The following is a 23036-nucleotide window of genomic DNA, read 5'->3' as shown; positions in this document are numbered from 1 at the left end:
TCTGTCTGGTTTTCTGTGCACCAGACGTGGATCTTCAAACACGTCCGCTGCCCTGGGTTGGTTGGAACTGTACCCCTTGCTGACTGTGCAAGCAGTTCCAGCCTCGATTAGCCTTAATCTCCCTCCAGTGCCCGGAGCTCAGAAGCAATTAGGACGCCCTGGGAACCAGCTCTCAGAGCCCGGAGTCTTTGATGGGAGTCACTGGGAGCTCGGGCCGCCAGCACAGGCACTGAGATGAGACTCCTCGGTGAGAACCCTGGCTGCCCCTGGGTTTTAGTGCCCGTGGACCCGCTTCTAGCGGCCACCAAGCTGGGCCAGCCGGATGGCAGCCACAGGCGGGCCTTAGACGCCCACCTTTGTGCCCTAATGAGCCCCAGTCCTCCATTCTTTAGAGGGGTGCTGACTCCCCGAGGACACCAGCTTGGGCCCCCGAGCATCTGTGGGCCGCAGCCGCGTCACCTGCCCTTGGAGCCCCTTTCTGGCAGGCAGGCTGCTTGGCGGAAAGTTCCAAGCACGTGACCACCTAAGCTAGCGACTTTCAGTTCTGTTCCTCTCCTCTGAACTTGGAGTCTGTTCTGAATGAAACAGAATGCTTGGTAAATTGGGGGGGGGTTCTTCAGGGGCTTGAGAAGGTGCTAGAAACCCTGGCGTGAGGCATTCTGGGATTTTGTACCTTCATACGAAAGGGGGCTTCATTAGGATTCCCCCGCTCCCTCCACCGCCCCGCCCCCAACCCCCAACACGAAGTGTTGGCAAAATTGTCTTGTTCCCCAGCTCGCTCCTCTGCAAAGGGAATTTTGACCAGGAGTCGTGTGGAGGGGTCTCACCCTACCGGGAGCTGCCTAGGGAGCACGTGCTGGTGAATAATACTCACTTGTCTTTCCAAAAGCATCTCCTAGGGCAGGGTAATCGATTTCATTACTGAAATACACTAGTGTAGAAAATCGGGGTGCAGTTTTTTTTTAAGATTTAAAAAAATTCTTATTTTATTTATTTATCAAAGAGAGAGAGAGTGAGCGAGCCCAAGCAGGGGGAGTGGGAGAGGGAGAAGCAGGCTTCCCGCTGAGCTGGGAGGCCGATGCGGGACTTGAACCCAGGACCCTGGGATCATGACCTGAGCCGAAGGCAGATGCTTCACCGACTGAGCCACCCAGGCGTTCCTCCAGGGTGCATTTTGAGATCCTTCAGGACAAAGGGAAGTGCTAACCGCCCCCCCCCCCCCGCCCACCTCCTTCTTCTGACAGATAGGGGCATTGGAGCCCTAATGAGGCCGGGACAGTGACTCGTGGAAAAGGGGAAGAGAAGTCCATGTTCAGCCTCCCCGTATGGGTTTGCGGTAAAGCTCACAGCTTAGTGAACCCTGGTTTGGGCATGCATTTTAATGACTTTCAAGTTTCATAAATCGCTTTGCTTCATGGGTGTCTCAGCATATCCTTCCCATCAGTTCCAAGTTGGGTTTGGCTGAGGAAATTTTCACTCTCTGGACCGAAAAGGTTTGGGGGACACGTATGGGGGGAGGAAGGTAGCGTGACATGAACATTCATGTTCTTGCTCGGAGGGCTCTGTCCTCTCGAGTTTATGGGGCAGCTGCTTTTTCAAGTCTGTGCTGGTCACGTCAGTGCCTTGAAATGTCCCTTGTGGTGGTTTTGGGTCCTGTTACGTAACACGTTCCTCAGGTCGTAGAACCCCGGTGTTGGAGGGCTGGCAGCCCCTGGTTCTACAGACGAAGAGACAGAGGCCCAGGGAGGCCCAGGGAACTGCGTAAGTTACAGCTTGCTGTCGGGGAACACGGTCTCCTTACGCCTGGGCTTGTGTGCTTTCTGCCGATGCTTCTGGGGTCCCGAGGTTGGAGGCAGGATATCAGAATGGCCCACGCTATTTTTATCTGCCGGAGACGGGGTAGGAGGAAAGCAGCCAACATTCCTCGAAGTTTAGAGTTTGAATAAAATGTCTCAGTAAATCATGCGCTGGTGAACAGACTCATTCAGGTTTTCCTGCTCAGAAGCCAAAAGCCCCAACAGGAGGCTGGGGGCTCACCGCCTCGCCCTTTATAACTTTGAAACATCAGGGCCAGACAGAGCTCAGAAATGGGACCAAAGTTACGGGCTTTCTTTGGGGCTCCCCAAGCCCCCCTAGGCTCTAAGATGGGGTGGCAGGTGCAACTTCCCATCTTATTCCTAGAGCTGTTCTCCGTGTTTCTGGAGCGCCTGTGGGAACCGCCTTCCCGCACGGGAGCCTGAACGTGGCCATGAGGCCATCGGGCACCTGTTCTAAACCTCGGGACGGAGCAGGACTGACACGTCATGGTGTTCGGTCAAAGCGGAGATTCTCCCAAGAGATGCCAGAGGGTGGGCATGTCCCAGTTCCCTGTCTTGTTGTACGGGGTTGCTGGACAGATACCAGCAGCAGAAGCACGAGCCATCTCGGATAGGGGATGTCTGCTGCCATCCAGATTTCCGCATTTTGTGCCCTGTCTCCTTTGGAACCCTATTCGTCGGCCCCTCTGTCTTCTCTCTGGACGGCAGGTGCACCGGTCTTTCTCCGGTGTCCGTGAAATAAGGGCTCTCACAGGAATGTCACTTCCTACAGGAAGGATTCCTGCCTGCCCTCTGCTGCTTGACCTGTAGACACTTCAGGGCTGTGAATGGCTTCTGACACGGTGGGGGTGATGGGGGGGGGGTCCAACTCATCCTTGCTCTTGCAAGGATGTTTGTTCGCAAAATTGTTTGTCGGCCCTTGCCCCACTGGAGACCCCGTGTTTTCCAGCCTAGCAAAGCTTCCCTGTGAGGGTTGACTTCCTGTACCCTCGAGGGGACTACACTGTAATTGTGTTCATCAAAATTCCTGGTTAACCAGATCACTCCATTCCTTTTTCGGATCAGAAAAGAGAGTTTATTGTTCTCTGTCCTCTCCCCGCCCCGTCCTGAAAAACAGGCCCCGTGAGTTGATTGGCCCCCACGAGGCACTGGGGGCTTACAGATGGCTCTGCAGAGAGGCCGGAACCCTCGCCGAGTCCTTTAGGAGCTAGACATGTGTGGGGTGCGTGCATGGATTGGCACGGCTGGCAGCTCTATGGGTGCTGGGGGAAGGCTCCCCCGGCATTGGTGCCCGCCTCTCGGAGTGGTGCCAGTGACTGCCAGGTGTAAAGCCTCCTCTAGCAGTTTCGTGGATGGAGGTCAGTGATGGGTGGGATGGGGTAGGTAGCTGATGCCGGCAAGCGTGAGTGTGGCAGGCGTTCCACGGGGGCTGGAGCTGGGGACCTTGAGTGAGTCACCCTTTGGACACTTGTCACTACGATCCACAAGGACGTGTCATGGGGGTCGAGGTCTGGCATGAGTGAGTGATGGATGCCAGTCACTGGCATGTGGGTTATTGTTGCAAGCATGACCCCTTCCAGCCATTCACCCTGAGCGGGAGGCCCGAGGACACGTGGGTTGTGTTGGGTTTGCAAGAGTCCTGGGGACGTTTGCACTGAAGTGATCAAAGCCCGCTTTGGAAAGTTCCTTTAAGGGACTCACAGAAGCCATGCCACAGGTGATTTTGACTAAGAGTGGTTTGAATATGCACGGGAAGAGTTCTGGCAAAACCTCCAAGAGTCGGTCCCATTTACCGAGAAATCTTGCACTTGGAGGAGCGGAAGAAGAAAGGCACCCTTCCTGGCTCTCTTTGGCTTCTTGTTGGTAAAAGCTGGAGGTGAGCCTTACGTGCTTGACCCCCTCTTCATGCAGGGGTCCAACCAGAGTGGCCCAAGGTGATGCACAGAGGTCAGGTCAGGACTCCCTGTGGAAGCCGATTGCCCATGGGGCCAACAAAAGGAGGTCAGACTCACAGCACCCGAATCCAAGAAAGGTCTGCGGTCCCCAAGGACCCTTCCCTTCTGTCACGGTCCCGCTGGCTTTCCCCAGGAAGGCGATGAGAGCATATCTTCGATGCCGGAGCTTGGGAGCAAATTGGCGAGGCCATCGGGACCAAGAGGAAGAAGGGAAGGCCTCTTGTTGGGGTAGGAAGAGAGGCGTTCTGATTTCATTTCCCTAGGTGCCCTCGTTTTACTTTGTCTTACCCTCTTGATCTTTTCTAGTAGTTTCTGGAATTTGTGATCCAAGCTTTTGCCTTGGTTTATACCGTATGTGGAGAATAGCGACGGGTACGCAGAGCCCTGTAATTAGATTGACGATGATGGTTTGCACATTCTTAAAGCTGCTTTCGGTGGTCAGCCCGGGACCTTTTTACCTTAATTCTTCACCTTTGTCGTCATCTCTCCGGCAGCTGTGGGGCGTCTTCTAAGCACTTCTGAGGAGGACACACAAGTCCCCAGTCCCATTGTCTGCGGACCTATATTCCCTGAACCACTGTCCGTGGAGAAACATCTTTCTTTCCCCCTCCTCTCCTCTCCCCTCCCCTTTCCTTCCTTTGCTTCTTTCTTTTTCTTTCTTTCTTTCTTTCTTTCTTTCTTTCTTTCTTTCTTTCTTTCTTTCTGTCTTTCATTCTATCCATTTATTTGAGAGAGAGAGCATGAGCAGGGGGAGGGGCAGAAGGAGAGGGAGAAGCAGACTCACGCCGAGCAGGGAGCCCCATGCAGGACTTGATCTCAGGACCCCCTGGGACCACCACCCGAGCCAAAGGCAGACACTTAGCTGACGGACCTACCTAGGTGCCCCAAGGAACGTAGTTCCATGGAAGACCGCTCGGCCACATAGCAGGGTCTCCGCATTTCCCACGTGGCAATCCAGATGTATCTTTTGAAATGAAGTTACAGAGAAACCAGAAACCAGCTTTATTTATTTATTTATTTTTTACTAGTTTACTGGGGACGCCCTTCTCCTATGCAAACCATTATGGGACTTTCTCCTTATCTTTGCCGTGTAAATACATCGTTCACGGTGTGCCTGCCACGGGCTTATAAAATCCATTCTCTGTGCAGCAGTGTGAGACCTGCCACGCTGCATGTACGTGTCTTCTTTTAGCTGAGGAAAGGTTTTTTCCCCTTCTGTCAACCATGGTTTATTGTTTCTTTTCTCTTCTTCGGGCGGACCTAGCATCTGTATCTTGCCTTGTTCTTCTGGTCCTCTGTTCTTTTTTTTTTTTTTTTTTTTTTGGTGCATTTCCTTTGCATTCCAGGAAAAATTCGTACTTTGGCTTTCTACATAACTAATGCTTTCCTTTTTTCCCCCTCTTTGCAAGACAAATTCCACATTCTGTTGCAACCTACGTGGATGTTCCTTTGTGGCGACCTCGTAAATTTCCCTACAATTTTGTTAATTTCCTGTCCCCTTTTTATAGCATTCGTTTCCTTTTTCCAGTCCGCTTGCCTTGTTTGCGTTAGTTTGTCCGATCCTCATGATTTTTTTGCTCTTGTATCGTGGATGCTCTCTGTCTTCCTGCTTTCTATCGAGGTTGCTAAACACTTTCCTGGAATTTTCCGTCTGGATACCATATGAGGTCATGGTTAGAAGTTTGTGTCTCCCCGGAGGCTTCTGGATACTGTTCCTCGATTTATTTTCTGCAGTGAAAGAAACTATGTTATCTTGTCTTCCCCCACCTCCCTGTATTCAACTTGAATAGGCCATTCATCGGGATCCATTAAGAGCTGGGATTTGTTACAGGTGGGGCACGTGGCGCTTGGACTGTCATTCTGCCCACTTGTTTGGTGAAAGCCTCAGGTCTGTTTGGAGCCAGTTTCTACTACGATTCCAAGTTTCCATTGGTCCCTCCATCCCTCCAGCCAGTGTTCTGGGCGCTGTGCCGGGACTAATGCTAGGGACAGCATGGACCTGGCCACGTCTTCCCGAACCTTACAGCCTGTTTCTCTGTTGTGTGGTCTCCCCTTCTCCTCCTCCCACTGGCCAGGTCTCCAAATCTCTCCCCCTTAGAAGAACATGACAACGTTGCATGGGTCCATCCTCTCCCCGCCAGCCTAGGAAACTACTCGTGAGGACTTCACTTCCCAGGATGCACTGAGCCCTCGCCGGGGACCCTTACTTCCTCCCCAGCTCTCCTCTGTGAGTCGCTCTCACACTGGATAGAAAGGCTTCCCGAGCTGGAGAGAACGGTACTTTCTCCCCAGTGAGACAGAGCACAGGCGCCCCATACCCTTAGAGGCGCAGATCCTGAAGCAGGCGGCATCACCGTGTGAGCTGGGGCCCTGCCTCCTGCTTTGTGTCTTAACCCATGGCCAGGGGAGATGACCTTTCTTTCCGTGGCCGTCCCCAGCTTTGCATCAGGGTCTCTCCACCCCGAACAGGTGTCTGGCAGCAAGATGTGGAGCGGACGTGACTCTCCAGTCCCCGGCCCAGCTGGGGCTTGGTCGTCTTGGTGGCTCGCTTGCAGCCCCTGTCACTACTGCTCATTGGCTGAACCCCCCACTTGAGGGACAGTGAGGCCAGCCCTGGCCCCTGGGTCCTGGACTGCTCAGGGTGCTCCTGTACCACAGTGGTTCCGGGGACTGATGCCTCCCAGCACACCTGGCCAAGGCCCGGCTGCTTCCGGGTGTCCTGGCTGGCTGTGCGTTTGGGAAGAGAGAACTTGCTGGAGAGTTCTTTGTGGAGGAGCCTTCAAGCAGTGCCAATCACAGCACCCGGCTCATTAGCAGTCATTGCCATGGCAACGGGTCTGCCAGAAAGTGGCTCGTTAGGCTGACAACTTCAGAGATGTTATATATAGATCTGGGTGTGGGGGGGAGTGGGGGTGTGGGGCCCCGTGGATATGCCTTTCTCTAGAGCTCCTATTGCTTCTGGGCTTGGGGTGTGAGAAGACGCAGAATGGGGGGACCTTAAAACCGTCTGATCTGGCTGCTAAAGCATTTGATGACTGCCCGTGACTATCTCAAGTAGCATTTGCTCACATCTGTAGAAGGTAAGAGTCAGGTGTTCCCAGAAGCCTCCTGAGGGGGAAGGAGTCCTGGGCTGAACTTGACGCGGGGTGGAGGCCGTGGGGGGCTGAGTGGGGGGGTTGGTACCGCCTGGAGACTGCAGAGACCGATTGAATCTCTCTTAAAAGAAGTCTCGTTTGAAGAGCTTGGGGATGGCAGCCTTTTCCTTAATAAGTAGCCATGCAGCTAAGCACTGTCTTTCTATAAACTGTGCTCATTAAAATTTTATGTCCCCAGTTTTGATTTCAGAAGCACGCTTTCTCTCAAGTGCTTTCTCTAAAGCTGCACACCAGCCCGTTCTGAGTTCAGGGGGCATGAGGCCCCCCGAGGATGCATGTTTCGAAAGACAGCTTCCCAGGTTCCAGGTCAACCTGGCATTTGGAGCAGAGCCGAGGAATCTGCATTTTTAACGCACATCCCAGGGGACCGACTGGGGGTTCCAGGGACCACCCTTTGAGAAACACTGCTATAAGCAGGAGTGGGGGTGTAGATTTTATTTTCAATCTCTGGGTGACTTTCCTTTGCTTGCCTGCTCTTTTTTCTTCCCCGAGGAGGACCAGTAGCCATCATTAAGAGGAAAATTTCTTCGGTGCTGCTGTTTTAAATAAGGAGACAAGGAAGTTAGCCTGCAGCCAGGAACGTGACTGCTCGGGTGTGGGTGGTGGGTGGGTGGGTGTGCTCATCTCCTGGGAAGGCATATGCTCATTTGGAGACTGTGAGACAGGCAGGAGAAGCAGGCCTGGGTTGTGACCCTCCTTGGTGGGAGCTGGGGTATCAGGTGGTCGAGGGAAGAAGTAGAGCCACCCCTGGCTAGCTGGGGAGAGGTGGACAGAGGGAACCTGGGTGTAGGGAACTGGGCAGAAGTCTCTAGGGCAAGGCTAGTATCTCAAAGTTTGGGCTAATCATTTGTTTAGCTGGCCGCGTTGGACAAGTTATTACATTCTCTGAGTCTTCGATTCCTCATTTTAAAATGGGAACGTGGCGGGTTTAAATTGCGAAAACTAGAGATAACGTGTGTAAAGCATCTGGCCCAGTCCTTGGAGCACTTTCGACATTTGGGGCATGATAAAAGTCATTATCGATGGACGCAAATGGGATCTGAGCTCGTATGTTTCTTGATTACTGGCTAGATTAGGGCTCTGAGTCGTCTAGAAGCCCCCTGATGCTCTATAGGAAATAGGGTGAGGGCGTGCATGCACACATGACTCCATTTTGGGGGGCAGGAGATCCATAGTTATCTTCAGATTCTCAGAGGATGGGTCTCCATAAACAGTTGAGCAGGTTGTTGACTGAACAAGGGGATCCAAGGGAGGCTGAAATCCAGCCTTGTGCTCAGGGCGATGGCCCATTTGGAGGAAGATGCAGCGTTGTATGATTCCCACAAAGCCATGATATGCATCAGGTTAAGAATTTCTGAGTTGGAGGAAACTGCCTTCACCCTCCCCCCTCACTCCCACTCTCTCGGATCTTGTTCATTGTAGGTAGGCCCCCGCGTCTCTGGGCCTGTGTCACCTCTGCTTCTAATCCCGATTCCCATGGGAAGGAGCTGCCAGAATGGAAGGAGAGAGGCCACGGGACTAGGGAAGGGAAGGGAAGGATTTAACTTGAAGGAAGCTAGTTGGAAGAATAAGTTAGAGACTGTAATTATTGGGTCATTTATGCTGCATTGTCTTGGTGGCTGGGAGGCAGCTCTCCCAGGAGGCCCATCCCTCCAAGGCCATGAGTGATGAGGGAATGTGGGTGCTTTGGGCCTTTTCAGTGAGAGCCTGCAGGTGGGGAGTCCAACTTCTGTCTGCTCTGCAGCTTAAAAGTGATTTTTTTTAAAATTGTAAAGTACACCTGACATAAAATTTATCATGAGTGATGTCTATACATTCATAGTATGGTGCAACATTCATACCACCCCAAAGAGGAAACCCTGTACCCATCCTCCCCCCCCCCCCCCGCCAAGTCCCTGGTGACCCCACTCATTTGCTTTCTGTTTTTCTGGATTTCCCTCTTCTGGGGATTTCGTATAAATGGAATCGTATGCATGACTTCAAGGCTCATGCATGTGGTAGCGTGGAGCAGAGTCTCCTTCCTTCCGACGGCTGGCTGTCTCTGGATGTGCTGGGTTTTGTTGACTCGCTCCTCAGTTGATGGACCCTTAGGTCCTGTCTGCCTCTTGGCCGTTGCGGGTAACGCTGCTGTGAATGTGGAATTACAAGTGTTTGAGTGCCCTTTTCAGTTCTCTTGGTACATACCCAGGTGTCTCTGCGTCTTTAGACTCCTGACGTGTTTCAGGCCACCAACGGGGGGAGCTTCTTTCTGGGAGAGATCAAAGGCAAGGGGACTGTGGCGGCCGCGGGGGGGATGGGGGCAGAGCACAGTCAGGTGACAGACAGAGCAGGGGAGCTGAGGTCATGCTGGAGGGGGATGTGGGGACGGCCTTTGCTGCGTTGGCCAAATCAGGAAGTAGGCTGAGCTGGCCCTGGGGCCTTCCTCGCTCCTCCCCTTCTCTTCCAGCTCCTCTTGGCCCTTCCTGGCTTGGTAGCAGAGATGCCTCCCTCTGCAGACAACTTCTGTAGGGTTAGGGCACGGAGGGTCCAGCATTTCCTAGATGGGCGAGACCTCATGGTACCTCCTTGGTCATCAGTGTCCTCCAGGGGAAGCCAGGGCTTGTTCTGAGCCCACAGAGGTGGATGAATCCCCTAGAGTCATTCTCAAGAGAAAAGCACCGTGCAGACGGGACAGGTGTCCTTGTTTGCTGTCCCCCGGGTGGGGCACGGAGGGTCGGGAGTTTGCTCCGCTCACTCCACCAGCCCCACTTAGGAGCAGTCTCCTTGCCACCCACGCAGCCTTCTCAGCAGATCCAGCTGGTCAACCTCCGAACGTGTTCCCTCCCCAGCAGGTGTGTGCTTGCCTCCCTGAGCTGCAGAGTCTTGGAAACAGAGGTCTGGGCAGACGTGACTGTTACTGGTGACACTTCAGGCGTGGTGGGGCAGGCTGGTGTGGGCCCCGACCTTCACCTGTCAGGGAGCAGAGGCTGTGTGAAGCTGGTGTCGCTGGGCACTTAAACACACTCCCTCCCGCTGGGACCCCGCGCTCCCTCCTAGGTGTCTTCACAGCAGGGCTCCTGTCCTCCTCCTCTGTTGTGTAGACATGTAGATAGATGTAGTCGGCTGAGTCACTTTCCTGTGGTGCGGCTGCCCAGGGGCTGAGTCAGGAAGGAGGCCCAGGCCTGAGGGCTGTTTGCACAGTGCTTCTTGGTCCCTCTCCCCTCTGTACCCTATTTCGGGCCATGTCTGTCTCTGGCCCTTGCTTAATACCCTTTAACAATTTCCCATTTCCTCCCAGGCGGCTGGGAGAAGCACCAGCATGGCCTTCCCATCTTGGACGCTCGAAGACATCAGACTGCAGCAGAAGCAGCCTGGCGTCGTACCCTCTGGTTCTAGAATATTTTGCTCTGAAGTTAAGCCTCCTAAACCTCCCTATTCCTGTGTGACCCCCAGCCCCACTCAGCCGAGATGCATGTCTCTTGTGTGTGGGGATATTTTATACACGCGCGCGTGCACACGTGAGACCCTGTGTGCATGTATTTGGACCACCTTGCAATCCAGGAGAGGCCAGAGCACGCGTCTGGAGGCCCAGGTAAACATGCTCAGATGTGAGTTTGGACCCAGTGGATGTGCTCTGTTGATGTCTGGCACCTGGTAGTTTAAAGACCTCCTTCCATACTGAATCAGAGGCATGTCGGGTTAACAGCTGTCGTTACCGAGGGTCCCAGGAGCATCCAGGATGGACCCGATCCCTGCTGAGGGCATGCAGGGCACACAGGAAGGAGAAGTAGCTGGTTGTGCAGCCTTCAGACAGCAGGAGAGCAGGGCGGGCAGGGAGCTGCGTGTCCATACTGCTTGCTTGGAACCTCTTTGCTAGTTTTCCTAAGTAGCCGTCGTTAGTGACCAAAGCTTTCTCTGTGGGCATGGCGGAGAGCGGCCGAGGACATTTAGGAGCGGATTCATTTTAATACATCTGAACAGAGTCCAGCTTTGCTGAGAAATTCCCGGTCCCTCTCCTTGTATGGTTGGATCCGCTTAGCCATCTTCAGAAGGCACAGCCACTGTGTGGGCTAATTTGGACCCTCTTTCCTTATTTTTATATGTTCTTTAGCTCGCCGATTATTTTTGTTGTTTGAGGGACATTTGGATGCAAGAGAGAAGTGAAAAGGAGAGAAGAAAATGTCCCCCTCATGCCAACGTCGGAAGTCACCACTCTTGTAGCCTCTGTGGGTACACCTGCTTTCTCTTTCTTATATATATATATATATAATTTTTTTATTTCCCTCTGATTTGTATTTTTAAGAAGAGTACTCCTCTCTGAGCAAAAGATTAAACCAGGGCACGTGGGTGGCTCAGTCGGTGAAGCGTCTGCCTTCGGCTCAGGTCATGATCTCAGGGTCCTGGGATCGAGTCCTGCATAGGGTTCCCTGCTCAATGGGGAGTCTGCTTCTCCCTCTTCCTCTGCCCATCCCCCCTGCTCATGCGCTCACTCTCTCTCTCTCAAATAAATAAATAAAAATCTTTAAGGAAAAAGATTAAACCACGCGTAAGTGCACATGATGGAAAGGGAGCTGTGGTTTGGGCCGTGGGTCCCAGTTTTCTCCAGGTTCCCCAGAGAGATTTGGACACTGGACCAGGAAAGCCCCCCTTGCCCTTCATCCATTCTTGGCGTCTAAAGAAGGCTTTCGATCTCGCTCTGCTGAGACTTCTGTGAATTAACTTCTGGTAGGTTTGCACAGCAGGTGGTGGTCCTGGGGGTCCAGGCTTTGGATTCCACAGTGGGCACGCGCGAGGACCGGGCCCCTGCAGCCAGCACAGCCCACCTGGCGAGCGCTCTCCAGGGGGGCTGTCGGGGAGAAGGTCCAGCTCTGCTCTCCGTCCTCTGTGGGAAGCTGTTCCTTCCTCAGTGGCTCTGAAGCAGCAAGCAGTCCTCACATCTCATGCTCGGGCAAGCCCCCAGTCACATGTGTGTGGCCTGTGACCTTCTCCCTGGCTCCTCCCCGCAGGGAGGCCAGTGGGCCACCTCCCGTCCCCCCCACCAGCATCACTCTTCCAAAGTGACTTCTGCTGCCTCTGACTTCCTGGCCCAGAACCGGTTGAAACCCAGTCGCCAAAGGGCCCGGCACGTGTGACCTTTTCTCTCCTCTTCCACAGAAGCCTGGAATGGTCCCCCCTCCGCCCGGAGAGGAAAGCCACATTGTCGTCCTTCCACCTGGCTGGCAGAGCTACTTGTCTCCCCAGGGCCGGCGTTACTATGTCAACACGGCCACCAATGGTGAGTCCCGTGCCGGGGAGCGTGCTGCACCGGCCCCCGCCTTTCCATCTCCCTCTCACTTCTCCCGGTGGCTAGGCTTTTGCCTCGGAAACTGGCTCAGAGGCTGCGGTGGGTTCTCGCTTTTCCCCACGGTGCTGGGTGGTGGGGGTCTGCACCAGATCGGGAATCCCACCGGGGTTCGGGGGGTCCTCCCTGGAAACTCACAACCGCCCCGGGCGTCTCTGTTGAGCCCAACCTCACGGTCTAGGGCTGTTTTCCAAACCGGGATCTCAAAAGTTTTCTCTGGTCAACCGCTGGCTTGAGTCACGTTAACCAGGTTTAGCTACTGCGTGATTATCGTGGAACGTGGAATGTCCTGATGAGACAGATGTTCCCAAGAGAGGGCCGCAAGCGAGGGGTTTCCCTAAGTTCACCATGGATCGCTTATTCTTCCCGAAGTACCTCACTGGCTGGCATTTCTTGGAATGTTCTTTGGGGAAATGCTGGGGCTACTTAGGAATTATTTATTCTAATAGATAACACAAGTCCTGTGTGCATTTCTAAGTTGCGTTAGGACCACACCTCTGTGTCCCCAGTGATTGTGGGCTTCCTGGGCCTTCACGGGGACTCCAGGACCCCAGCAGGTGGGCTCTCGAGTAGGCTGCAAGAGGGCTGGAGAAGGTTTATAGAGGGAGGCACAGCAGGTTCCCTAGCAAGGCCGTCTTGCGCAGGGCAGAACCAGTGTAGCCAGTGAGGCCAAGAGCTCTGTCTCTTGACCTTCATGCCTCCCCGGAGGATGGAAACACAGAAGGTGAAATGTGGGGGGCATCACAGATCTGTGTGCCAAGACAGCTTGCAAAATATAATCCATATCCACGTGTTGGCTCAGACTTGGCCCCTCACTTCCTTGTCTGCACGCACCTGACGTAATGGTCACCTCTGCCTACAGTGGGACCCTGAGTACGGGGCATGGTGACAGCCCTGCACTCAGGTGTCCCGGTAACTGGAAAGAAAGCTTCTCTTTGGAGGGAGCAGCTCCCCTCCGGGGTGGCTGGTCCTTTCACATCCCCTGGCAACTGGCCTTCCTCTAGGAGCGAGTTCCAGCTAAAGAGGTAACTGGGGTTTCTAGGAAAAGGGAAGTGGAACTATTTCTGGTCATTCTAATCTTAAGCTTCCTCAAAACAAACACATGAGTAGCTTTGCACTGTTACCGGGCTTTGAAGTTTCAGAGGAAAGTGTATATAGACACAGCTCCCATCTGTGAAATGCAGAAACTGGACCATATGATCCTGAGATCAGCAAGGCTTTGGGCCCGTTCTCATCCAGAATTAGCCTCGCCGTTTCGAAGGGGCTGGAGGTGGAGTGGTAGAAGAGGCTTTCTAAAACTCTGCATTTTTGTCTTTTTTTTTTTTTTTTAATTAGAGAGTGGTATATTCTTGGTTAAAAAAAATATCTCAATGGGTACTAAAAAAAAAAAAGAAGTAAAAATCCCTGGTTCCATTCCCTAAAGCTATTGATCATGCATTTAACTGTCCAGATATCCGTATATTCTCTCACTGCCTAAGCGTATGCGCGCTTATTCTTTTTAATACATTGGAAAAACGATCCATGTTCTAGAAATTGCTCAGAGAGCGTGTTGTGGCCATCTTTCTAGCTACATATTTTCTAGCATACATACTAGTCCAGTTCATTTTGTAACATGCTGTGGGATAGCCTGTTGCAAGGGTATGCTACTGTTAACTCTCCCCTCTTCATTCAGAGGATATTAAAGTCCCGTGTTACAGTAACTGACGGGATCTAGCAGGTTTTTTTCTGAGGCCAAGACTTCAGCACATGCCCAGGGACGGGGTCTGGGGATATAGCGTCCCCAAGACGTTCCAGGTCAAGGGCTGGCAAACTTTTTTCTGTAACTGGCCAGGTAGTATGTTTTTTTTGTCCTTGAGGTGCCTGTGGTCTCTGTCACCGCGCCTCAGCTCTGTCCTTGTCGTGCAAAAGCAGCCGTGGTCCTGTGGAAACCCACACGTGAAGCCGTGTTCCAGTAAAACTTTATTTACGGACACTAGAACATGAATTTCAAGTAACTTTTGCATGTTATGAAACATTTTCCTTTTGATTCTTTTTCAAGCACTTTTTAAAAAAGCTTTTATTTATTTGAGAGAGAGGGTGAGTGACAGAGAGAGAGAGCCCAAGTGCGGGGAGGGTGGGGTGGGGTAGGGTGGGGGAGAGGCAGAGAGAGGAGCAGATTCCCCGCTGATCAGGGACTCTGGCTGCAGGGGTCGATCCCAGGATCCTGGGACCATGACCTGAGCCGAAAACAGATGCTTAACCAACTGAGCCACCTGGGCAACTCCCCCCCCCTTTTCAAGCACGTAAGATGATCTTAGTGCAGTTCACGGACTATATGGTAAAGGGGGGTGGGCCCTCGAGCTACTAACTCCTGCTGTAGGCTCTCCATTATCTCTGGCAGAACTGGCCCCCCTTCCCCTTCCCCACCTTCCCATGCTCTCAGTCATCCTGGCTCCTTGGTCTTGCATTCTAGAAACATGCCACTTTTATTCACTATTTAATTCATCCTTATCTGTTGGATTGATTGATTCATTCATTCAACAAACACTTACTGGGACTCACCCAAGTCCCAGGCAGGCCGTTGGATGCTGGGGATATAAAAATAATAATAAAGAAGCGTCCCTCCCCTCAAAGAGCTTAGCTTATTAACACTGGAAGCAGATTTGGAATGAATACGAACTTGGTTACCCTCGTGAGCAGGGCTGTGAAGGAGAAGTCCAAGGTGTTGTGAGAGTGTGTTCCGGAGAGATCCTGGGAGATCAAGAGAGGCTTCTTGGAGGAGGACACGCCCTGCAGCTAAGATGGGAGGGCTGAAGAAGGGGGGTTGGGGGTGGGAAATGCCTTTCTGAAGGCAAAGCCATAGTCAATGCTGGGAGGGATCGTGCAGACCCTTGAAAAGCCTATTAAGGATTTTGTTCCTTAGCCTAAGGGAACAGGAAGCCAAGCTGTCTTTCTGATTCTCCTCTGGACCGCTGGCTTTCTTAGACCAGCTTTGTCTGGCTGCCGGGCTGCTGCTGACATTTTTGGATCTGACCCCCTTTCTGCAGGAAGTACCTATCAGAGCAGCTGCTCGCTGTCCTCGCGCTGTGTCTCTGTGACCTCCTGACTCCTGGGGGCATTTGAGTCTATGTCTCTTCCCGGCCGGGCCAGCCACATCCACATTTCTGCTCCAGCTCTGGGGCCTCCCCTGCCCTGCGCGACTCAGGCCAAGGCCGTGCACCCTGCTCCGGCCGCCGCGCACCATTCCTCTCGTCTTCTACCCGTCTCCCTCTCTTCCAGATAATTCTCGTGTCCCTTAATCCCCAGTCCCTTCGCAGAGCGCGCTTGGGTGCCATAGATGTTCTGTTCCCGTTTCTGCACCACATACAAATGTAGCTGGTTTAAAGCCCCGTTTACAGTTGGAGCCTTTGCTCTGGCTAGTCTGCTTATTTTCAGATCCACTTAGGATTTTAGGGACGGGGATTGTCTTGGTGCCGGCCGCTGTGGGGGGCTGTAGGGAAGCAAAGTCAAACGGAAGGCCGTCTCCGTCTCTAACACCGCAGTCCTCGAGGAGTCAGAGAAACCCAGATGCTGACGAGCGTTGTGGGTGTTAGTGTGGACATCTGGGGGCTCGAAGAAGAGGGTCCGCAGCTTTACTGGGTACCAGATACGTCTCGGAAGAGGGGCCCCTGACTCAGGGATTCCACATAGAGGTTGCCATGCAGCGAAGGCCAGACAGCCAGGGAACGCCGATGTGTTCGGCGTGAGCAGAGAGCCAAACGGTGAGAGGGAGTCAGAGGTCTGACCCACCGTTGACCCCAGGAGGCACTCTAAGGAGCTGGGACTTTGCCCGCTGGGCAACGGAAAGTTCTGGAAGGAATCAAAGCAGCGGCCCGACATGATCAGAATACTGTGGCAAGATTGCTTTTGCAGCAGAGTGAAGGATTTAGGGGCGGTCAGCATGGATCGGGCAGATGAAATGAGAAGAGAAGTAATGAGGTCAGCACTGTATCTGCAGCTGTGGCTCGGGAGGGGGAGGTGGGGTCCGGCAGACAGGATGTGGCAGGGAAAGAGAACGCTCGGGTTCTTCTGAGCTTCCTGCTTTGTGTGATGGAGCCATGCGCTGAGGGCCAGGGACCCGAGGGAGGAAGAGTTTGGAGGAGGCAAGATGGATCCCTGTTGCATGCGTGGTTCCTTGGGGAATATTCAGGGAAAGGTGGCCAGCCACATGGGTCTGTGACTCAGGGGATACCTGGGCTAGAGATGAGAATCTGGGGAGCCATGTGGTGGTGCCTGGCTTGGCACACAGCAGAATGGATTTGACCCCTAACTTGCCCCCTTGGCCTGGCACCATTGTGCAGTGACCAACCTATACAACCACACTTGGCAGTCCAGAATTTTCATTTCATCAGCCAAGAAACAAGGCCGTGAAATGCAGGAGATCACTCAGGGCGAGCATCTAGGAGAGAGCCCTGCAGAAAAACATTCAAGGGAGGGGCGAAGGAGACTGAAATAATTGTCAGTGATAAGAAGAAGCCAGGAGAAATAAGGTAATATCACGAAAGGCAGAGGAGAAAAGATTAAGAAGGGACATTTGGAAACAGACTGAAATATAGATCAGACTTATGGTAGAGGTTATATTTTAAATCACTGGGGGGAATCACAGATTATTTAATAAATACCGTTGGGCCAGATGGCTAACAGGAAGTTCCAGTGGGTACGTTAATGCGGTAATGCTGTTGTTTTCATAAAAACTCAGCGAGGCCATCAAAGTGTGCTTTAAGAGACTCTGAGAAGTCCCCAACTCCCCTTATCTCTCCAGGGTGTTTTGTCATGCAAGGGGGCCCTGAGCTCTGGCCCCAGGACCCTCAGGGGTTCTAGTATCAAGACAGGCTTGTGCTATATTCCCACCAAAACTTGAGTATTGCCAAAAAATGGGGTTGTGTTTAGTTTCTGGATATTGAGTTATTGCTAATAGCCTATCCTTTTCAGGGACCTGAGTTAGAGTTAAGGGGGACCTCTTATTTGCGCAATCGGTAATTGCATTTCAAGAGATGGAGCGTAATGTTGTTTTGTTCCTTTAATAACTGGAAGGCCTGATATGCTCATGTGATCACTTAGCAGCGATGTGGTCATAGGTGTTCAGGTCCTCTTTTCGGAGAGATGCTGACTTTTTAGATACCGTTTAGGATCTATTTTACCGTTTGGACGTTGAAGGGGTATTTCAAGCCAGTAATGAAGGCCAAGATTAGTTTTATGTAATGTAGGAGTCAAAATAAAGGAAGAAGATCACTCCAGGGGGATGTCTTAGCTCTGTTTCTCTAGAAAGCAGAGCCTGAGGCAAGGATTAAGTGTAAACACTTTATTTAGGCTGTATAAGCCCAGGGCAGTGAGAGTGGGTGAGAGAGGGAAGATGTCACGTGATGCTGGCTAGCGTTGACAGTGACCCGCAGAGAGATCCAACAGGTCTGTTCAGGTCGTACCCAACAGGTGTGTTCACTTCTCTGGGAGGGTTACAGAGAAGAGCCGTGCCTTTGAAGTCCATGGGAGAGCAGAGGTGTCTGATCTGCTCACCTCCCTCTCATCTCCTATTTCCCGTGGGCCAAGCATCTTCCCCTTGGAGAGCTATTTCCCCCACACTTTTGGGTTGTATCATCTGGCCCCCAGAAAGCCTGACTCCAGCCCCACAGAGTGATGCTTCATCCAAGCCCTGGGTGGATGGTCAGTGCAGCATGGGGAGAGGTATCAACCAAAATAGAAGGAGGTAATTGATGGAAACATGAGAAGGAGCCCGAGGTCTGTGTCCCAGGGCGGGGATTCCTAAAGCACTAGCAGCTGTGGTGTATGTCTAACTCTTGTGTCAGATTTTGATGACTCGAGTGTTCATGGAGTTTCATTGGCCAATAACTTCTGCTCCATAGTCACCCTAGGGAGGACCTTCCAGGTCATCTCACATAGGGGTCGGCAAACTAGGGCCCTTGGGTCAAATTCAGCTTGCAGCCTATTTTTGTCAGTAAAGTTTTATTGAACACGGCCATGCTCTTTTGTTTGCCTGTTGTCTGAGGCTGCTTTCACACTATGATGGCGGAGTAGAGACGAGACACAGTGTGGTCACAAAGCCAGAAATATTTACTGTCTGGCCCTTGAAAGAAAAAGTTGGGTGATCCCTGGTCTAGCAAATAGAGCCCATCGATGGTACACATGAGTGAGTGGAGACCCCCATGTGGTACAGGGACTTGAGCCAAGTTACCTGGCCATTCATAGGCCAGGCTATGCCTGGATCCCATCTTTCCATCATTCCCCCCTCCCCCATTGCCTCAGTATTCAGGAGAAGGGGCATAGGGGGTGATGACTTAATTTGCAAAAAGGATAACTGAACTCATGAATTAGCAGGAAAAAAAATCTAAAATGATTTTTATTTTTTAAGGGAAGCCCAAGTATCTTCTTAGAGCATCAGCTGAAACCCAGGGGAACTGGGAGTTGTGTTTTTTTTTTTTTTTTTTTAAGTTTTTTTTTTTTTTTTTTTTTTTATTCGACAGAGATAGAGACAGCCAACGAGAGAGAGAACACAAGCAGGGGGAGTGGGAGAGGAAGAAGCAGGCTCATAGCAGAGGAGCCTGATGTGGGGCTCGAACCCATAACGCCGGGATCACGCCCCGAGCCGAAGGCAGACGCTTAACCGCTGTGCCACCCAGGTGCCCCTGGGAGTTGTTTTTTAAGCTCTTTTTGATAAAGCACCCATATGTGTAAATGTTGTATTATGTTTCTGAGTGAAGCTTGGAGAAGTATACTAGGATTTGAGCTTTTGGAGTCATTTGCCAAATAGCCAGTACTTTCCTTGATTTCTTGTTTTAATTTTTCTTTAAATGAGTAGATTCCCATTTAACTTTATTACACCAGGAGCTAATGGGAGTTTCTGGGTAAGTCTTCCAGAAGAACACTTTCCAAAGCATTCTTTGAGCTTTTCTTTGTTACAAATAATTGGATACTTTTCTAGCTCCCCGGATAGAACAGCCCTAATAATTCCCTGTGAATAAAGGTTGCCCTGAGAAACTTCTATATTCAGAAGCATCTATCTGTTTTCTTCTGTCCATCTGCGTTGAACAAATGTGAGACGAGAAAGATGCTTTTGTTTGGCACATTCAGTAGATTGAGTAGCTCGGTGTGTGTGTGTGTGTGTGTGTGTGTGTGTGTGTGTGTGTGTGTGTTCATACGTGCTGCTTATTTTGGCTTTATTATTTTTATTTAACGGACTCTAGTGCAAAGCTGTTAGACCTTAAAATTTAGTATTAATCTGCTTCTCTGTGGGTTTTGTTTTTTTCTTGCAGAGAATCCATTTTAATTTTTTTTTTTTTAAAGATTTTATTTATTTGACAGAGAGAGAGACAGCCAGCGAGAGAGGGAACACAGCAGGGGGAGCGGGAGAGGAAGAAGCAGGCTCCCAGTGGAGGAGCCTGATGTGGGGCTCGATCCCAGGACTCTGGGATCACGCCCTGAGCCGAAGGCAGACGCCTAATGACTGCGCCACCCAGGCGCCCCCCATTTAATTTGTAACATCAAGGTACCACTTTCGTGCACAACACATTCCTCCTATCTCAGCTGTTCTCAAGACCCGTCCTCTCTTGGAATTTTGGCAAATGCCAAGTGGGTGAGGGAGTCACGCACACTTCTAGTACCTAGAAGACCCCTAAAAATCAAAAGACAAAGGAGACAAAAGGAATGTATTGTTTGTTGTATTCTAGGAAGTGGAGTGACTCTGAAAAGCTGCTTATCGGTCAGCAATGTAAGAACGGTCCTCATTGGCTGTTTGGTGGGGTCGCCGATGGGCAGCAAATCGTTCAGATACGGAAGTGAAACAAAAAGGGAAGGTGTGGGTTATGACCCTGCAATTCCACTCCTAGATACGTACCCAAGAGAATTTAAAACGTGCGCACGAAAACCTATACGTGAGCGTTCATAGCGCCAGTCTTCGTAGTGGCCAGAAACACCCCAAATATCTATCACATGATGAGTAGATAAACGAAATCTGCTGTGTCCCTAGTGGGAGATTATTGAGGCATCAAGTACTGGTAAACACCTGCCACAACATGGAGGAACCCTGAAAACATCACGCTAAGTACAAGAAACCAGACACAAAAGGCCATAAACTGTATGATTCCATTTACACGAGACACCCAGAATAGGCCAAAAACCATAGACCCAGAAAGTAGATTCGTGGTTTCCAGGAACGGGGAGAGGGGAGAATGGGAGTGAGTCCTGATGGGTACAGGGTTTCATTCTGAGCTGATGAAAGTATTCTAAAATTAGATAGTTGGTAATATTTGCGCAAGTCTGTGACTGTACTCAAAACCGCTCCTATTATGTGCTTTTAGAGAGAACAATTTTATGGTCTGTAAATTACATCACAGCAAAGACAGTCATGTGATGTCTTGGTTAGGGCTTCCTTCTGCCTGATTCCCAAACTTTGGTGGGGGCTACAAGCCCCTAGGGAGTTTGTTAAAAAATACCATACACCTACTGGATCCGAATCTATTATTTGGAAAGAGTAAGAAAGTCTGTTTTCTATTTTTACGTGTTTTCTAATGGCTACCACCTATTTTTGACTTGCAAGGAGACAATAAGATTGATGAAGGCATCGTCAGTGGATCAGATTATTATGAAGTTGAGGAGCAAATTTAAATCCAATTTTCTTTTCCCGAGATAAAGTGAAAGAATACAGTTTTCTTCAAACAGGTCAACCCATGTTATAGTCTCAAGGTTAGAGGCTGTATTACCGTAAGATACTCTAGTTAAGGTAGATTCTCGTGGAGGAACTCCTTAAAGACAGATCCGTCATTTTTACGCTGGCAAGATAGAGATTGAGCATAAAACTACGGAGGAAGACCCTTCAACCTGGCTGACGTTCATACTTTTCACTGTTGTCAAGGTAACTGACTCGTGGATATTTTCTCGCCTTTCTTCCGATCCCGAAACAATGTCATGGCAGTTCTTTTAATTTCAAAGCTCAAGTCAAAAGCTCAGTTTTTTTGAAATCTCAGCATTTTTGCCTCTTTATTTAAGATTTTATTTATTTATTTGACAGAAAGAGAGCAAAGAGCTGGGGAAAGGGGCGGAGGGAGAGGAAGAAGCAGACTCCCCACTGAGCAGGGAGAGCCCAGTGCGGGGCTCGATCCCAGGACCCCGGGATCTTGACCTGAGCCACAGGCAGACGCTTAACCTGACTGAGCCACCCAGGCGCCCCAACATTTTTGCCATTTAAAAAAGCCCTGTGGACTCTCGTTTCAACTTTGCTCCTAGGTACCATTGAGTCAGAGAATTTGGGGCTTGTATTCTTTTTGTTTTCCCATTCTGTCGAGCACTCGGATGTCCAGACCGAGCAAACGCCATCCTTGTCTTCGGGGAACTTGAAGAGTCTAGTGAAATAGTTCGGGCCTTCGATAGGGTGAGAAGTCATAAGGTGTCTACTTTTCGTATTGTTCTACTCTGGAGGTTGGTAGGCTGGGGCTTCCAAACTTGCTTCCGCTTTGGCTAGGAAGTGAGTGCCAGTGTAGAGTTCCTGTCCCCTCCCCACGCCCCGTGACCTAGCAGGGTTCGGTGGCTAATCCATCCAAACCAGGTCAACCCAACCATATTGGTGGTTGGGATCTCTACCCGTCATTCCCTTGACCAGTATTCTTTCATTAAAGGCCAAAAAAAAGAGGACAAGATGAGTGTGAGTTGTGTCCCCATAGGCGTGATGTTTGCTTGGCTTGGACTCTTTAAAATACAGCGCTGACCCACGATGACTGAATTTCGAGGGCAATGGCGTGATCATGCCTTTGTGTGTGCTGGTAGGAATGTGATGGCCAGGGCAGGGTCAGAACCTTCCAGATCTTGCTGAGCTGTCCTAAAGCAATGCAGGCATAGGGGAGGTCACCTGCTGGATGGTCTCGAGGCCAGAGGCCTTCCACAGAAGCACTTTATTCTGTGCACGCAGTGCCTTAAAATGTTCAACGAGTTGCCAATATTGACAAATCCGAAAGCCTTCCGTGACCGTCTGGTGACTTGTCTTCTCTCGAAGAATCAGGAGCAGTGGCCGCGTCAGACCCACCTCCCTGCCTGAACACAGCCGGGTGGGGCTGAGAAGGTTGCCACTGCCCCCGACTTTTCTTACACTCCGTTTGGTTCACGTGTGCATTTTCCACGTCCGGTTTCTGTGGGTGCTGGGAGTTTTGACCTGTGTTCAGACAGCCTCGTGGTTTTGCACCAAGCACCGCAGAAGAGAGATGGCATGAGGCACCAAATTGGGAAGATAGGTTATAAATGCTCCGGGGAATCAGAGATTAAGAAAGGGGACGAGGGGGGCGCCTGGGTGGCTCAGTCGTTAAGCGTCTGCCTTAGGCTCAGGGCGTGATCCTGGCGTTATGGTTTCGAGCCCCACGTCAGGCTTCTCCGCTGGGAGCCTGCTTCTTCCTCTCCCACTCCCCCTGCTTGTGTTCCCTTTCTTGCTGGCTGTCTCTCTCTCTGTCAAATAAATAAAATCTTAAAAAAAAAGAAAAAGAAAAAAAAAAGAGAGGGGACGAGGGAAGAGAATCAGGAACCCAAGAAGAAATGCCCAGCTGAGTGCCTTTTTCAGCGAGGACCTACCAGCTCGTCTCACACTCGGCCTTATTCCTGGAGGTCTTCTGTGCACCTGACTATCGGTGCAGGAAGCATTGTCTTTCTGGGACTGCTGTGAGGCCGGTGTGTGTGTGTCGGGGGCCGTGGGAGCCCGTGGCTGCAGCAGGAAGGTGGGGTCTGGACAGGGCAACCAGGTAGCTGTTTAAAGGGTGAGGGCCCATGGAGCTCGTCG

The 23036-nt window shown here is 51.3% G+C and overlaps 1 protein-coding gene across 5 annotated transcripts in view; it reads left to right on the top strand.

The window, feature by feature from the left end:
• The window catches only part of GAS7 (growth arrest specific 7), a 200048-nt gene that overhangs the window by 103842 nt on the left and 73170 nt on the right, over positions 1–23036 (top strand). For all 5 annotated transcript variants that reach the window (XM_045797240.2, XM_045797244.2, XM_045797242.2 and 2 more), the window contains exon 2: positions 12061–12181. In XM_045797240.2, coding sequence (XP_045653196.1) covers positions 12061–12181 — 121 coding nt within the window. The remainder of the gene's footprint in view (positions 1–12060; positions 12182–23036) is intronic.

The sequence above is a fragment of the Ursus americanus genome, chromosome 14, assembly GCF_024610735.1.
Source record: "Ursus americanus isolate L20-20 chromosome 14, mUrsAme1.1.p, whole genome shotgun sequence".
NCBI classification, from domain to species: Eukaryota; Metazoa; Chordata; class Mammalia; order Carnivora; family Ursidae; genus Ursus; species Ursus americanus.
This window is presented reverse-complemented; position numbering and strand designations above follow the sequence as displayed.